Source organism: Lepisosteus oculatus, chromosome 2, assembly GCF_040954835.1.
Source record: "Lepisosteus oculatus isolate fLepOcu1 chromosome 2, fLepOcu1.hap2, whole genome shotgun sequence".
In the NCBI taxonomy this organism is placed as follows: Eukaryota; Metazoa; Chordata; class Actinopteri; order Semionotiformes; family Lepisosteidae; genus Lepisosteus; species Lepisosteus oculatus.
In genome coordinates this window covers 48,624,559-48,641,637 of record NC_090697.1, presented here as the reverse complement: position 1 = coordinate 48,641,637, position 17,079 = coordinate 48,624,559, and the positions used below count along the sequence as shown (strand labels likewise).

Here is a 17,079-nt window from a genome sequence, read left to right as displayed (position 1 = left end):
AAACAGCTAGTCATTTGTTGTAGAGAGTTGGACGGGTTTTTCAGATCTATAAATGAGGTAATTGGAGCATGATATGAAAATTCCAGGGGTTCAAAATCATTGTACTACGTAACACATAATCATACTTATGAGGAACAAGTAAAGGTTTATTCCATGCTGAAAAGACAAAAAAAGAAACACAACGATTCCGCTGTGGAGCCTTCTTCGGGTGTGGGTCCGGTAGGCTCCACAGTGGAAATGGGTCCACACTTGAAGACGGCTCTGCAAGGCTCCTGTATTCTCCTGTGTTTGTTCAGACAACTTTCAGATTGAGCTCATCTCTCTAGCAAGGTCCCGTAGTATGTAATATTCTATAAAATTCTCTTAATTTATGTACTGTAGTTAACTTTTTGGCATTTTGCAATATGGTTTAGGCATATAAGATTTCATACTGCAATTAAATAAAATCTGGTTTGTTTATCAATTTAAAAGTGTGTGCTAGCCTATACTTTTTGATTTTCAACCAGTTATCCATTTTTTATTGAATTGACTAAAGAACTTAATTCTCACTCACCCTGGGCCTTCTTTTAATCTCCTATATGTAATTAAGTGAAAATAAATTTAAAAAGCATTTCTAACATCTGCAGATAATGTCATCACGGAAACAGAAATGTATTCAAACATAATATAGGAAACATCATTAGTTCCGGTTTTGTTACTTTGGATTAAGTTATTTGTCTCTAATTCCTTTTATGGTTTTAAAGAAAGCCTCTTGTAAGGTCTTTTTGCACTACAAGAGTTTTACTAAAGAAACTATTTGAAAGAAGTGTTGGCATCGATCTTGTTTCACAATTTCTTGAAGAATTTAATAGGATAAGACTATTAAACATCCCAATGTTTCATAAATATCCATATCCATTAATGGATAAGTACATTCCCTATAAAATAAACCTACTATTTTATCATCCTATCCATTTTGCAAGGTACTAATAAACGTACAGTGTCATTAATACACAAAAATCTGTTATATACGGTTACCTGTATATATCAGTAGTTTTCAACAGTTTAATCTAGCTGAAATCCTCTCTGTTTTAAAACATTTTTTTCTTCTTTAACTGGCTTTATCATGCACAGGCCCTAATGGACGAGATCTTGATGCTCCAGGATGAGATCAATGAGTTGCAGACATGCTTTGCTGAGGAGCTGGTGGCTGACAATCTGGATACGGATACTGCTGACCAGCTGGCAATGCAGTCCACGCTGACCGTGCTGGCTGAGAGGATGGCCACCATCCGCATGAAGGCATCAGGAAAGCGTCAGCTTCTTGAGGTGATGTTTCATTCAAAATCTGGGATTAATTTGTGTTTTCGATTGATTCAGATTTTTGTTCCTGTCTATATTGTAAAATTCTCGTGTCTTTCATTGCCTCTTATCTCATTAACTTGTCAGAGCCCTCTTCAGAATAATGCATACAGGTGTCTCTGGCACTGCTGTGATTTATGCTGATATTACCAGGAATAAGCAGAATTCTGATAATGGCTGTTTTTTTTTCCACTTTGGCATTTTGGCATTGCTGTTTTACAGAGACAAATTCCACACTGGGTCAGAAAAAGAAGCGGTAGACATTTTTTTAAAGCAATTTTTAATGTCTCTCATGTTTTTAACAAGTCTACGCACCTCGTGTTTGTGTTTCTTTCTTTTAAAAAAAAAATATTCCAGAATTATCTGTTGAAACAATGTGAAAATAAGCACCAACTAAATAAGAAACGAACAGTAAAATAGGATACACTCAGGCATTGTTGAAGAGAAAAGTGAGGAACTCTCTTCATATGAACCTAGTATTTTACACAGTGACATCACTGACTGGGCAGCCCTTCTATCCTTGGAGCCCCTCGATGAGTTGACTCAGCATTGTGGCACACTTCTGAGGAAATGAGTCAAACATTCTGGAAGGGGCTGCACACTGTGGTCTCATAACTAGACATACTGCGAGCTTCCTTAGTCTTCTACCATGTTTTCAGTGTTTGGAAGATCAAAGAGAACACAGAGAACTGAAATCTTTCTGCCCATATATTTTAGCACAGAACCTCTCTGTGGTAAGGAAGCCTGAGTAATTTATCACAGTGTCTCTGACAAATGTAGTCTTGGGTAAATGATTTGAAATGAAAACTGTTTTGCTATTTTATAGCTACAGTAGCACTGAGTCACAAGGATAACCAGGTATGAAACACTTTGTACTCTGTATAAACCCTATCAAGTTTTGTTATCCTCCTCTTGGGTTACCTTGAGTTAAGGTCTTGTTGCCGTGCGGGGCAAGAGTGGTCTCCGTGCTCATGGAGTGTATTGGTGTGCAGGAACGGCTCAATGAGCAGCTGGAGGAGCAGAGACAGGAGCAGGCCCTGCAGCGGTACCACAGCGAGGCAGATGAGCTGGACCACTGGTTGCTCAGCACCCGGGCCTCTCTGACCACAGCTCTGCGGCCCAACCAGGAGACGATGGACATGGAGGAGCAGCTCACTGACTGCCAGGTAATACAGTGGGGTGGGGAACAGCTTTGGAATAGGATTCTAAATGCTGCTGTATCTTTTTTTATAGTTTTGTATCAGTTTCCCATTGAGACGTATTGATGAATCATTGAATCATCATGTAGACCCTAATTTTGATAGTCATTTAGAAGGCTGACATTTACAGCCTTCTAAATGACTATCAAAATTAGACAGAATTGTGCTGTCTGGAATATTGTAGTTCTTTTTTATTCAATTACTAATTGTGTCTTGAATAAAAAAAAATAGTGTCCACTGAACAAATAAGAGTAAGAAAGAGCTTAAAACAATGAATATAACAAAGGGGAAGTATGAGAGAAAGAGGGATAAAAGAAATTCCACAGCAAAATATTACCTTCAGTAAAGGATCTGGATTTTCAGATTGCATCCAGTTTGACCTAGTTCACTTCCACCTCTACTTCCCAGAGAGGCTTAAATAGGCAGAAATTTTGAAAACTCGCATGCACTTGTTGATGTGAAAACGTGATATTTTATATATTGGTATGATAACAGACATTTTAAAATGTATTTGAACATAAGACAAACAAACTAAAACAATAAGCAGAAACATCTTAAAATATTTTTAATATAATTTTCTTCCAAGTTTCCTGTGTATTCTGAAAGTCAGCAGTTGAAAAGCGATTCAGGGCTCCCTCTGATTTGACCCCTCTGGCTTTGTGATGGTCTCGCACAGCCTGCATTCCTTCTTACTGCCCAGCTTTGTACACCACCCAATAGTTGCCAAGGGAAATAACCTCTTTTGTTTTCAGATGAGCCGCTCACAGAGCTTGAGGAAATTTGACATTTGTCCCGCTTTGCTGGTCTCCTGACATCTGAAGCAAAGTCTTCACAAGAACAGATGATGCGGTGAATCCACACTGTAGGGAGTAAACAAAAATATTAGTTAAGATAAGCAAGCTCTTCAGGAGGCTGGACTGTTAAGCGGCTGTTGAGTCTTAAGAAGATTATGCGTATGTTTCCGAGTTCCTGTGGCCTATTCAGCACGAGTCGGGGTCGCTAGGGATAGCGACATGAGCTAATCAATGGATTGCTAGCCCTGGATGGTGGAAGGCAGGGGGGGAGGATAGACGAAGTGCATATCCAAGCAAAAGGCTGGTGCAGATCAGGGGAAAGACCGTGCTGGTTGCGTGCCTGTGAATGATCTGTTCGAGGCCATTATGCAGGGACGTCATGGTTCAGACTCTGAATGAATAAGGCAGTTGGATTTTTGTAGCAACACTTGTTGCTGAAACACAGCCCTGGCTGTCGGGCTTATCTTCACTTTTCTTTATTTTTATATCTGCATTTTGTTTTTTATTTCCCCATCTCGTATATCGTTTTTTGTTGTTGTTTTTTTTCAAAAGAAGGGAATACAATGGACTTCTTTTAAAAACGTACAATATAAGTCTGCTGGCATAGGATGCGAGGAGCCCAGTGTTTAGTGAGCTTGTCAGATGGGGCCGAGGTAGGCCCCAGACCGCCCTTCCGCTGAAGCTGACTTGAGTGACCGGGCGAGCAGCAGGTGGCGGTGGCTGGCGGGGGCATGTTTGAGTTTGCGTCTCTGTTCCTGCTGCTGCAGAACATGCTCCTGGAGATTGAGCAGAAGGTGCTGTCCCTGTCGGAGCTGTCGGTGCACAGCGAGAGCCTGCTGCTGGAGGGGAAAGCGCACACCCGGGATGAAGCCGAGCAGCTCGCCCTGAAGCTCCGCACGCTGAAGGCCAGCCTGCTGGAGCTGCAGAGGATGCTGCAGGACAAGCAGATCAACATCCAAGTAAGCCCTCCGTCTTCCCCCTTGCCCGTCCTTGGCAGTGCCCCCTTCAGCATAGTTAGAGACGCCCAGGCTCTCTCTTTCAGCCTTGGAGATTATTCCTGAATCTCCACACAGCACAGAAACCACAAACTGCGGTTGCAGTGGATAACGTCAGGAGATATTGTGTATCATTTTGCACATTTCTGTGGGCTGTGCTTTTCTGTATATTTGTAAAGATTGCAATAACAATTTGCAGAAGTGTAAGAGCTCCTTTTCTTCTGTTTGTGGACATGAGAGATGTTTTATTTGCATTTATATACATTGTATATGTTTTGGTTGGTTTCTTACATAACTTTATAACCTATTTGTTTGTTTCTCTGACTGGATCAAACTGAGTGAAATGTGGTGCTGTTTTGTTGTGAAGTTTTGTCCTTACTTTTTGCAAGCTCAACACGTTGTTAAGTAATTCCAGGCAGGCTTGTACATTTATGCAACACAGTGCACATTGTAATATGAATCCACTATTGAGTTCACCATATTGCCATGAGTGTTTTAAAAATGACTGATATATCATTTTAGGCTTACATGTTTAAAAGTTCCAGTCTCTGACGCTATGATAAATAATAGCAAAAACTAAAGCTGTCTTTTCCAAAACAGAAACAAATACAGTATATATACAAGATGCCTGCTGAATTTTGCTAGAATTTTACTTTGTTAAATTCATACTGAAAAACCTCTTGTTCTATAAACAGAAGTATAAGCTTTAGCACATCAAAAGATTAGGCACTGTTGGTAGAATCACTAAGAAGGATCATCTTTCTATTCTTATGAAAGTATTCCATTGTGACTGAACAATTGGAACACCTGTCTCGTACTGCAGTTGTACAGTGTCTGCAGCATAGAAGTATTCAGTATTCAACAACTAGAAACAAGTTAAACAGTAACTACTATGTAAGTAAATTATAAGTATCTAATACATAAACCAACAGAACATGGCATTTATTTTCTTTCAGCCACTGCTAGAGGAAAAGAGTTCATACACAACCATGCATGATTTACTTTGCAAGGGTTCTAATGTTGTTCTTATAGTACTGATTTATGATGGTGATTAATCACCGTATGTATTTGACAAAGTATCATGAATTCTTTTTACATCAATAAAGATGCTGTACTTCATCTATGCCAGTTAATTGTTATTTGTAAATGTAATTAGTGCTCATCTAGATACAGTAGGTGAAAGCTAATAACACTGTAGGTACTGTAGTTATGCTCATCATCTGTTTGCATTCCCCCTGTTTGTTCTCCAGGCCACTGTTGTATGGGAAGAGCTGAAAGCATCTCAGAGACTGCATGTAATGTCTGCTTCTTGGTTTTCACTTGTTATGATAGAAATCGTCTGCAGTTCTTTCTGCTTCCCTTCACGGGTGCTGTGCAAATGAATGTCTGTGATTGAACACAAAGGCCATCCTGGAGATGATCAGCTTGCTTTAGTTTAGGGAAGACACCTTACTAAATTACTAAAGTGTGCTCTTAAAGCTGTTAGCTCTTTAACACAGGAGACAGTGCATCTGTATGAAAATTATTTTTCTTGGATGAGTTAATAGTAAATAATTAGTTCCTATTAAATGCCTTACTTCACTTAATTTCATTAGAATTTTTTTTTTCTCAGTTCATTACTTGAAGTATAATCACTTTCAATATACTGGTGGTTAATGCTTCTGCATACAGTAGATGTCGGGTCCTGGGTTCAGTTCCAAACTAGACACCTATTGTGTGGAGTTTGCATGTTTGTATTCAATTTCTTCAGGTGCTTTTGATTTCTCCCACCTCCCAAAGACATGCTGGCTTGACTAACGGGTGTTTGTGTGTGCAGACATAGAGTACACATCCTGACCAGTTCTGTCCAGTGTGTGATCCTGCCTTGCTGCTCTGTCTTCCAGAGTAGGATCTGGGTCGACACCTACCATGAATAAGCTGTTTTCTAATAATGAATGGATGTATTTCTTATATTGTATTTCCTTGGTCGTATTACAGGTAGAGTATTGTCATTTATCTGTTAACTGAAACCTAGGATTTAAAGTTAATCCCTGTGATTCCAAACTCTACAACAGCTGGAACATCAGATGTTCTCTAACCCAAAGTTTTATATCCTATTCTATAATTAGATCACATTTCCAAGAATTTGCTCTCTTTGGTTGCTATACATGAAAACATAAACAGTCTGTGGCCTATTATAGGACCACTTCATAAAACACCTACTGCTCCTTCATTTCATGTATTAAAAAGCTTTTTATACTTCAAAGCAGGATTAAAAAATCTCATCATTGCCTCATAGTACTTCAGTTAGGTGGGCTAAATAGTTTTTCTGCAAAAAACTTTGTGTTATGAGAAAAGATATTATTTTCTTGTGCTTTCCAGTGTTGACAGTGATCATGAAATGGATGGCCTTTATTAGATTCTCCAATCAAATTGCTAATCTGAATTCTTCCTTTGTGAGATGCCCTATTCTGTAAATCCCGGGGTCTTTTTTCCTATGTGTCATACCAGACAAAATATGCATTTTATTCCTCAGACTGGCTGTTTCAATAAAAACGGTTATATTGGCAGCCATGCAGTGTAATTAGATACTAGTCTGCTATTTCCAAGCTAGACATCTCACATTCATCAGATTTGTGTTGCTGTCTGTGGAACAAAAAAGTGAATTTTTGAGAGAACTTATCTTGACGATTTGAAGGCAAATAAGAAAAAGAATGGCGCACGCTGGTTTGAGGAAGGAATGGTTTATTTTGTCACGACTTAGATGTGCTTTGTGGGAAAAAAAATGCTTTCCAGGCCCTCATCAGTTGTGCCTGTTCCCAGCAGGGCTCTCTGCAGGAGAAGGAGGACAGTGAGCCGGACTCTGCCCTGTCTCAAAGCCCCAGTGTCCAGGATTGGTTGATCCAGGCCAGGACCACTCGCTCCCAGCAGTACCAGGACAGCATCCAGCGGCAGAAGGTACATGCCCATGTTTGTGTGGTTTGGTTTTTATGTATTGATGATGTTTTCTGAAAGAGAAATCAGTATTAAAATGCTTGGTTTTTTTTAATTTCCAGTTAATTTGCAGGAAGATGTTTTTTAACTCTGAAATATCTGATCTTGAGCCAGTCATTAGAGACAGACCTGTATCTTTGCATATTAACATCACATGGCTCCACAGGTTCCTCAGGTTCCACCTCATGCAGGTGAACTGTTTCAGAATGCTCAGAAATCTGGTCATTTCATTGGCTGGGAAGAGTTTAATGATTTCTAATTAAATATATACATGTGTTTCAACTATCATACTTATAAGACACAGCAGAAAGGACTAATCATATCAGGTAAAGTGCAGTCATGTAATTTGTGTGAGATACATTTTGCAGAAAATTGGTATTACCCAAAAATGACACCAACAATGCATCTATAATTCAGGTTGATAATTCTTTGACAAATTTAGTTTAGTGAATAGGATAAAGTTTCAAGTAAATGAAAGGTATTGATCTAAACAGAAAAGAATTATGAATAAATTTCAGTTAACTTTTCAGTGAAACAGAGGCCAACTTAATCAGGAATGACAGACTTGGGGCTGTTACTTACCTTTAACTTATTCAGCAGGCGTACTCTTCGGTGCTTGTGCTTTTTATTATTGTTAGCTACTTTATACTGTATGCCATTGATCATTTTACATTGTTGGCATTAACTGCTTGAGGTTTTTTAGAAATATAGTGTATGTAACATTATCAGTAAACAGCCCAAAAAAGCTGATTAGTGACTGAAATCTAATACTCATTTAAAAAATGACAATAAAAAGAATATGAATCATTGGAGCTACACAGAATAAAATAGTTTCCTGTGGAAAATAATAAATTAGAATTAAGAAAATAATTTTGTGAAAAAAGTCACATGGCAATGTCAGGCTTGAGTGTATAACTGGGAGATTTTGACTCATGTTTTCTGACTCCAATGTTTAAGTACTGTACACTTTTAGAAAAGTGTTCTGATATCAGAATTACATCTTGAAAAACAAAAGCTTAAAGAAAAGCCAGCCAAGAGAAAGATCCTAAACCTATCAATAAACCCTGAGAGGGCGAGGTTAAGAACTCAAGTATTAAAATTACTTGGAAGCCAAGTCGCTTTTATGAAGAAAGGACCGTTTGTGTAATGCCTTGATTCCCATTGTGTTTCCTTGTTTAGGAGCTGGAGGAGCAGCTGGCGGAGCAGAAGAAGCTCCTCCAGTCGGTGGCGAGTCGCGGGGAGGAGCTGCTTACCCAGCAAGCCACTCCCAACGGAGTCAGGTAACCCGGGCTCCCATGAGCCAGTTAATGCTTGAGAACAGTTGCCTTCAGCTGCACAATGCCTTTCATCTCTAAGCATCCAAAAGAGCTTTATGTTTAACATTAGCTGTAGGAAGGGACCCAGCTCCACCCTGGGTGGCATACTGTACAGCTGCCAGTATGCACCAGGGGTCCCTGCACAGACATCATGTTGAAAAGTGAGAAGCTGCTTCACAACACAGAGTTAATAGTGTCAGGGGATCTTGCATGATGAGGCAGTAAAGGCCTCGGTCTAACATTTCCATCGGAAGATGAAGCCTCTAGTAGCAGTGCCCCGGGACTGTTGGTCCAGAGAGAAGAATGTCTCCTAGTGCTTCAGCATCACTACTTACAGCAGCATCCTGGTTTCCTCAGGGCCCTCCCGCTCCAGTACCAACCAGGGTCAGTCTGGCTTAAATTTTGAGATTTGATGAGGTTAGGTTACAAGGTGGTAATGCTGCTGTCAGTTACCCACAGTACCCTATCTCCTGTGAAACTGCGCTGATGTTCTCTTCTCTTTGCCTTGTGCAGTGACAAGCCTAACGTGATTGCCCAGGAGCTGGATTTGGAAGGAGAAAGGCTTGTCGCATTGGAGCAGATGAGACTGAAGTGGGAAAGTCTCAACAAAGAACTCAACACCAAACAGCAGCTTCTGCAGGACACACTAGAGCAAGACCATAGGCAGCCGGTACATTGCCATCTTATTTTCTTGTTGGGAAGACCAGACTCTGTATACTGTATACGGACACTGTAAACTGTTCGTACATAATGTATATTACATATACTGTACCTTTTTTATGGTAATATTCTTTTTTGTAAAATATTTTTTTAATATCTTACTGTTATCTATATGGACTTAAGATAGTTATATTTTTACTCTGTACAAAATGCCATAATAGCACTGTCATTTTCTAAAAGGTTTTGTTCATGTGCTTATTAAGGTTTTTATGTGCAAAACATGAGCAAATCATGTTTTAAAATACATTCTTCTTATTCAGATAACATAGTCAAAATGCATTGCTAATTAAAAGCTTTTGGAATGAGGCACTCAAAATGAATCACTTTTTCAAAGCCCAAGCAATATTATTTTGAAAAGTTTTAATTTCGGGATTAATGTAACTACACCCACAAAATCATTAATAATTAATCCACAGTTATCACTTAAAAAGAGAATCTCACACCACTCCTTGGTCAGGGTAAGAAGGGTAGCAGGTTTCCTAATGTTTAGAAAAAAACAATTGTCTTTTAAAGGTGATTATTATGGTATTTTATGCACAGCAAAATATAAATGTTAAAAGTACAAAGCCTATACAGTCCCTTACAAAACAATTCAGCTTGCTGCATACGTCCCACACACTTAGGTTGCAATGCTGTAAAATACAACTTTACCTTTACAATCTACTCCAGACTTGTAAAATTAAAAATGCTGATAGTATGTAAATAAAATAATTCTTTAAGAAAAATGAGACGATTTGGAATTTACACAGCAAGTAATGAACACCTTTGCTATGGCAAAGGTCTGTAAGTCTGAATCTGTAAGTTGCCTTAGAATTTCAAGCCACATTTCACATAGTGATATGACAAACCCACCATGAATAAGTTCTATGCTAAGTCCATTTTTATCCCACTTTTACCAACACTACAGTATATCAAGGGAGTGCATTGCTTTGTATCCCATGTTTCCAGTTTCAGCTTCTAATTTAGTTGTCATCTCAACAGGTCTATAGCAGGCCCAGCAGAGTTTCGTCTGCAGGCCCGCTATTCAAAGGAGACACACAGGTTCAGGACAAGTCATCAGTCAAGTCTCTGTTCGGTGGTTTCAGCCAAGCCTTTGAAGAAGTCTCCACTCAGGTACGGTGAGAGACCTTTTTTCCTTCTGTGCCTCCCTGTGTGTCTCAGTGCCATTTCTCAGTCTCAGTCGGGTTTTGTCCTGCAGATGGTGGGAATGGAGAAGCAGGGCTTACCTTTGGAGCAACAGCTCTACAGTGCGGCTTCTGCAACCTCATCCTGGGTGGACGGGGTTGAAAACAGCCTCTTTGCCGGCCCTGTGCTTTTAGCTGAAGACACTGAAACACAGCTCAGCAATCAGGAGGTAAGAAACAAGTTAGTTATTCCTGTATATGTTGATGCACCATGTTTATTAAGTAGCTTTACCTGAATGTTAAAAATGTTGATGCGGGCGATGACACCAGTATAATAACAGACACGTAATTATAGAAAGTCCCAATTTATTGCTCAACACAGGCTCTATATCGGTTACACAGTTTGGCACAGGTCTAGCCCCTGTGGAGCCCGGTACAGTACATAGCCTAATTGATTTTTCCCACCAATATTTGTATTATAGACAATATAATATCTACCAGAATTGCATCTGTACAGTTCTTTGCAAGTTCATTTATCTTATTCACTCTAGTATGATTTAAAGGCTGTAATTGTACTTTATAAAAGTAGAAAGAAAACAACTTGGCATAATTTCAAAACCTAAAATGTGCATTCTGTGTTGTGATCTGGCCAACGCAGGTGCTCGGCAAGGACATTAAAGAAGTGACAGAGGAGGTGGACAGGAATAAGGAGCTGTTCCAAGGAGCGGCGGGACTGTGTGAGGAGAACCGGGAGGTGATCGAGGACACACTCTGCTGCCTGCAGGAGCGTCTGGGCACATTGGACCTGGTGGTCAGCCAGAGGAGCGAGCACATGAAGGCTAGGCTGCAGGAGCTGACTGCCTTTCAGGCAAGACATCTCACCTGCACTCTTCATCAGGGGTCAGGGGGACCTTGCTGTCCCTGGAAATAACAGACCTTGAATATCCACACACTTCATCTTGATGATTGCTTTAAAACCAGTTTTAGTTCTTTTAAATTAAATTTGCATCTCATGAAAGATTTTGAAAACATTTGAAAAAGGTATTAGTTGTTGTCATATTAATTTAATCTGGGCAGTGTTAGACTTGCGGGTAAGGGACTCGTAAAGGGGAACTGCAACACTATTTTCATACTTGGGGGATAGAAAGAATCGGCATTGAGTGCATTTCAAACCACACTGAAAGTAAAATGGACACAGTACTTTCAATTCACATCACAAAATGGACAAAATTTCCAGCGATATGCAGCGCCATATTCTGCAATCTAGAACACAGCAACAAAACGTCCAGTGAGGTGAAGCAGCCTTATTGCATTTTAAACAAGCAGGTTTGTGAATACATCTATGTGAATCCAATAAAAATATTCCTCTCGACTTCAAGACAGTTTTGCCAACAAATACAACTTACCATGCATGTTACTCTGCATGGAAATCCTGTTAGGAACTTGTAAAATGTCTACTGTAGCCAGCAGCCATATCACCCTGCAACTCACAACTGACAACCCACTGAAGCTCAGCAGGTGTGAGCCTGGTCAGTACCTGGATGGGAGACCTCCTGGGAAAAACTAAGGTTTCTGCTGAAAGTGGTGTTAGTGGGACCAGTAGGGGGCGCTCACCCTGTGGGCTATGTGGGTCCTAATGCCCCATTACAGTTACAGGGACACTATACTGTAAAAAGGCACCATCCTATGGATGTGACATAAAACTGACGTCCTGACTCTATGTGGTCATTAAAAAATCCCAGGGCATTTCTAGAAAAGAATAGGGGTATAACCTCAGCGTCTTTGCCAAATTTCCCATTGGCCCTTACCAATCATGGCATCCTTTTAATTCCCATCTATAAATTGGCTTCATCACTTTGTTCTCCTCCCCACTGATGGTTGATGTGTGGTGAACGTTCTTGTGCACTATGACTGCGGTAGCATCTTCCAGGTGGATGCTGCACATTGGTTTTGGTGGTGGAGGGGAGTCACCATTACTTATAAAGCATTTTGAGCGTAGTGTCTAGAAGTGCTATACTGTATAAGCAATTATTATTATTATTATTATTAACAAATACAACTTACTGTACCTGTTACTCTGCATGCAAATCACGTTAGACACTTGTGAAATGTCGTATTTGCTCATACATCGCATTACATTAGTCATTACAGTAACTGTGGCCAGAATACAAGTCTACATGGTACTTTCAGAAAGTTCAGGATTTTGTGCTTGATTTGGAATTTGTAAAGTTTTCTATACCATCAATTAATTCATTTTGTTGCTGAGATTCAATAACTGGTCTGAGAAATTGGGACTACAGTTTCTCTTTAATCAGGTAGACAAGCAAACTGCAATTACACTTTGTTCTCATGATGATAATGGCTCTTGTTTTCATGTGTAATGAAGGACATCATTTCAATTCTTGTATCTGATCTAGACGGAGTTGAAGCTGCTCTTCACTGCCCTGAGTGAGAGTAAATACCAAATTCTCCAGAAGCTGGCAGATGCCCTAGACCGACCTGCTTCTAAACAAATGGAGGTACGCTGAAACATAATGATGACACAAAATTTGTTTCCATAAGGAAATCTGACTGTTGCAATAATGGTACTTTACTCTTCTACAGTATATGACTTTTCTATTTTATTTCCATTCAACAATGAGAAGACTCTTATATATAGGATTGTGCTATAATCATTATTAACAAGGCAGATACACCATAGAACCAGATATTTTTAGTGACAGAATAGAAAATGGGGAATAAAAGATGTCAAAGGGGAAGTTTTGTAAGTGCTTAATTAAACATCTAAATTAAAAAAGAAAACGAATTGTAATTCTGATGTCCTATTTTCCTGTAATACTAAACTTCTTTTTTAGTTTAAATATGCTTTTTCATTTTCCTCCAGGCTATTGCAGAAGCAGAGGAAGGTTTGAAAGAATTTGAACAAAGTATCACTGAGATCAAATCCAGAGGAGAAGAGTTACAAACTGACCAGGTTTCCACTCAAGAGCTTCTCAAGCTCCAGGTATTTCAGAATGTTATTGCTTCTTCCTTTGCCAAAAACTGGATCATTTTGTACCGTATCTATTCTGTCACGTATGTTAGAACTGTGTACTGTATATGTGTGGAATATTGTAATCAACAGTAGTAGTAACACCAGGGTCCATGTCAAATGGTCATTAAAGTGTGAGAGCACAGGTGAGAATTTGTCAGACATATTTTGATAAGTTAAGGGATGAGAAAATTGGGACTACTCAGAGCCATCTTGGGGCCTAAAGTTCTCTTGTCAGTGCTTTCTTTGTTCAGTTTAGAGCTGTCATGTGTGGTCTCATTAAATCTCCAAAAACAGTGCCTTTTAAGTAGAATAAAGCCGACTGCTATAGTGAGTGAGTAGGCAAGACCTGCATGTGCTTGTGTGTTGGTTGTAGGATGCCTATGAGGAGCTGGTGCTGACTGTGGGCTCACGCCGCAGCGGGCTGAACCAGAATCTAGCCCTGAAGGGCCAGTTTGAGCGGGCTCTCCAAGACCTGGCTGACCTGGTGGACACAGCTCAGGACAAGATGGCGGCTGACCAGAAAAAAATAGCCAGCTCTGTCGAGGAAGTCCAGAACCATCTGGACAAACACAAGGTACATTTTGCAAAGTAGCAAAGAAACAGATCTTAATGGGTTTTTTTTTTGTTGACGGAAATATTTCACATTCAGTCCATTTATCTAACTTGGAGTTTTTTTATTTCGAACTAAATTCTAAAACAGGTGGTGTGTCTATGAGAGTTATACTGGAAGCTACATTAGAATGGATAATTGAAGTAATCCCCTGAACAGCAAAATGACAATGTCTAATGGTTGGTCATTTCTGCAGGAGTTTTTCCAGGGATTGGAATCCCATATGATCCTGACACAGACATTCTTCAGGAAAATCAGCAGCTTTGCCTTGCCCAGGGAGTGTCAGTCCCTCAACGAGGTGCTGGCACAGGCTACAGGGGTGCTGAAACTCGCCCACAAGAGAGGGGTGGAGCTGGAGTATATCCTGGAGGTGAGGAGTTACTTAACAATATCTATGCTGTAGTATCTCATCATTATAAATGTATATTCTAGTGCTGCTGCTTCATAGCTCGCGGCTCCTTAATTTAGTTGTGGATGAGAGCCCCTACAGGATAAACTTTGCGTGTTCTCCCCATGTTATATGGGTATTCTCCAGGTGCTTTGGTTTCTTCTCACCTACTACCCCAAAAAGTATATTTGTGTCTGATTGTTTCAGGAAACATGCATAATTTTATCTAATTCTTTGAAGCAGCAAGTAAGATGTTCAGTTCTATAATTTTACTTTTAGCTAAATTGAGCTAAACTGCTTTGATTTGAGTTTGTTCAAATTCAGTGATGATGTTGACTTTTGAAAATAACGCCTTCAGCAGAACTGATTTCTTTCAAGAAATGCCTGGATGAGAGGCTTACATCCATAAATTATTAACTAAGAAACACGCTAGATGGGCCAAATAGCCTCTTCTCATCTGTAACCTTTCTTAAGTTCTTACGTTGTTAGCAGAAACAAAAGCAATTCAGTTTAACTGACCCTCAGACTTGAGAAGGAACTCCAGCCTGAAATTTCTGATGAACACTAAGACTCAATATTTTTATTATGTGGTTGGTCTCTGTGTCATAGACATGGACCCATCTGGAAGAAGACTACCAGTCCCTGTACCGACAGCTGGAGGCAGTGGAGTGCAGCATCCCCAGCGTGGGGCTGGTGGAAGAAACAGAGGAGAGACTCACAGAGAGGATTGCACTGTATCAGGTAGCACATCCCATGTCCACACCTCAAAGCCTGGTCTGCTTGGCCAGTGCTAGAGGAATGGCCAAAGGCCTGACCTTCTACTGGTTCCACCCCCCCAACCCCCCATACAAAATAAAACAGGTGCATCTTATTTTCCTTAATAAAGCAGTTACGCCATACTTACCTCAATCAGACAGGTAGAGCTTACTTTACCACACACTTTACATTGGTGGTTTAAAGATTGTACACTTGTACACTTGCTCCTCAAACCCACAAAATCAGTGTTCTCCACTTCTTGTACTGTATCTTAACTTTGGCAGAATTAATTTTTACACACTGTGGTTACATTGCTGCTTCGCAGGGCTGGGAACATGGGTTCAATTCCTGGAGTGCTATCTGTGTGCTGTTTGTACGTGCTCTCTGTGCTTGCATGGGTTACACTGGGCACTCTGGTTTCCTCCCACAGTCCAAAGACACACTGGTACAGTAGGTTAATTGGCTTCTGGGTGTCTGTGTCCTGTAAAGTGTGTATGAAGCCTTGCCCTGTTGCTTGCCAAGTTAGGCTCTGATTCCCCCCACAACCCTCTTTGGGTAAAGGGGTTAGAAAATAAATACATGGAATTCTTGAACAAAAATTTATTATTTTTTAAAATGATTATTTTTTACATATTAAGGAATTTGCAACAAGGTCATCCATGGCATCAAAGTGTCATTTTCTGTGTAGTATGTTGGGAGGAGAATTTGGGCATGAATCCTCCCCCCCCCCACCACTGTTAAACTTTGGAAGAGATACATTGATGTGATAGATACTGATGATTTTTTTTTCTGAGGAAGTGTTCAGGAATTAAATTTCTCTCATGATTTACCATGGGATATGACTTGGAGAGGGTCAATGTTTTGATGTCATGGATAACTAAATTAAATAATCTGTATACATATTTGTACTTGTATTGCGATAATTTATCATGTACCAAAATTATTAATCCTTTAGCACTAAAGAACAGCTTACCATATAATTAATGATGTGATGTGAAACAAATAAGGGAGTCTGAATTAAATATAACTCTCTAGAAACAAAATACAGATTTACACTAAGGTGAAGGTGAAAAAGAAGCAGATCGAAACAATTTCTAAAAAAATAGAGAATTTTTACAACCTTAACTTGAAAACATAACATTACAGTATATGCAGTATGTTTTCACATAGTGTTGAAACAATAATACAGTACATAAACATTATTTTACAGATTTTTACAGATTTACAGATTTTACAAACTGTTAAAAAATAAAATACTTTTAATGCACCCCTTAGTTTTTTTTCAAACGTGGACAATATTTGATAATTTAGTTAAAGCCGATTGTATACCTTTTCTAAACAAATATTGATGAAACTTCTACCTGATGATAACTATTGATGCGGGTGTTGCATACAATGTAGTAGTACAGTGAATTGTGATTCCTATAAAGAGCCATATACAGGTTAAACAGATCAATGACAGTCATTTTAAAATAAATGGTTTACTTTTGATATTAAAATAATGTTATTTAAAATGTGTTGATTTATATGTATTTACATAATTTCTTATGCACAGGTCATTATTAGACATGTACTGTATGGACAGATAACTTAATTTACTGTATTCCATGGTAATATTGTTTTGATTGTTTTCCATGAAGAGAAAACAGTTCTATTTGTCTATGCCTTTACTATCAAAAATAATCTTACAAGTGTTTTGTTTTTATTTTAACTACAACTTTGGAGGAAACATCCAACAGTAAAACGATTCCTCACTTTGGTACCATGAGATGATAGATGTGGAGACAATGGAGACATTAATCAGATGCAGTTTCATCACACTTTCTTCC

The 17,079-nt window shown here is 39.3% G+C and overlaps 1 protein-coding gene across 16 annotated transcripts in view; it reads left to right on the top strand.

The window, feature by feature from the left end:
• Positions 1-17,079, top strand: part of LOC102698598 (nesprin-1) — a 223,230-nt gene that overhangs the window by 149,416 nt on the left and 56,735 nt on the right. For 9 of the 16 annotated variants that reach the window (XM_015347237.2, XM_015347256.2, XM_015347246.2 and 6 more), the window contains 15 exons: positions 1,114-1,308; positions 2,334-2,507; positions 4,102-4,293; positions 5,580-5,624; positions 7,132-7,266; positions 8,482-8,582; positions 9,132-9,288; positions 10,320-10,451; positions 10,537-10,692; positions 11,121-11,330; positions 12,880-12,981; positions 13,347-13,466; positions 13,870-14,070; positions 14,303-14,476; positions 15,104-15,235. In XM_015347237.2, coding sequence (XP_015202723.2) covers positions 1,114-1,308; positions 2,334-2,507; positions 4,102-4,293; positions 5,580-5,624; positions 7,132-7,266; positions 8,482-8,582; positions 9,132-9,288; positions 10,320-10,451; positions 10,537-10,692; positions 11,121-11,330; positions 12,880-12,981; positions 13,347-13,466; positions 13,870-14,070; positions 14,303-14,476; positions 15,104-15,235 — 2,226 coding nt within the window. The remainder of the gene's footprint in view (positions 1-1,113; positions 1,309-2,333; positions 2,508-4,101; positions 4,294-5,579; positions 5,625-7,131; positions 7,267-8,481; positions 8,583-9,131; positions 9,289-10,319; positions 10,452-10,536; positions 10,693-11,120; positions 11,331-12,879; positions 12,982-13,346; positions 13,467-13,869; positions 14,071-14,302; positions 14,477-15,103; positions 15,236-17,079) is intronic. The other 7 variants (XM_015347318.2, XM_069178700.1, XM_015347323.2 and 4 more) reach the window with 3 other exon arrangements.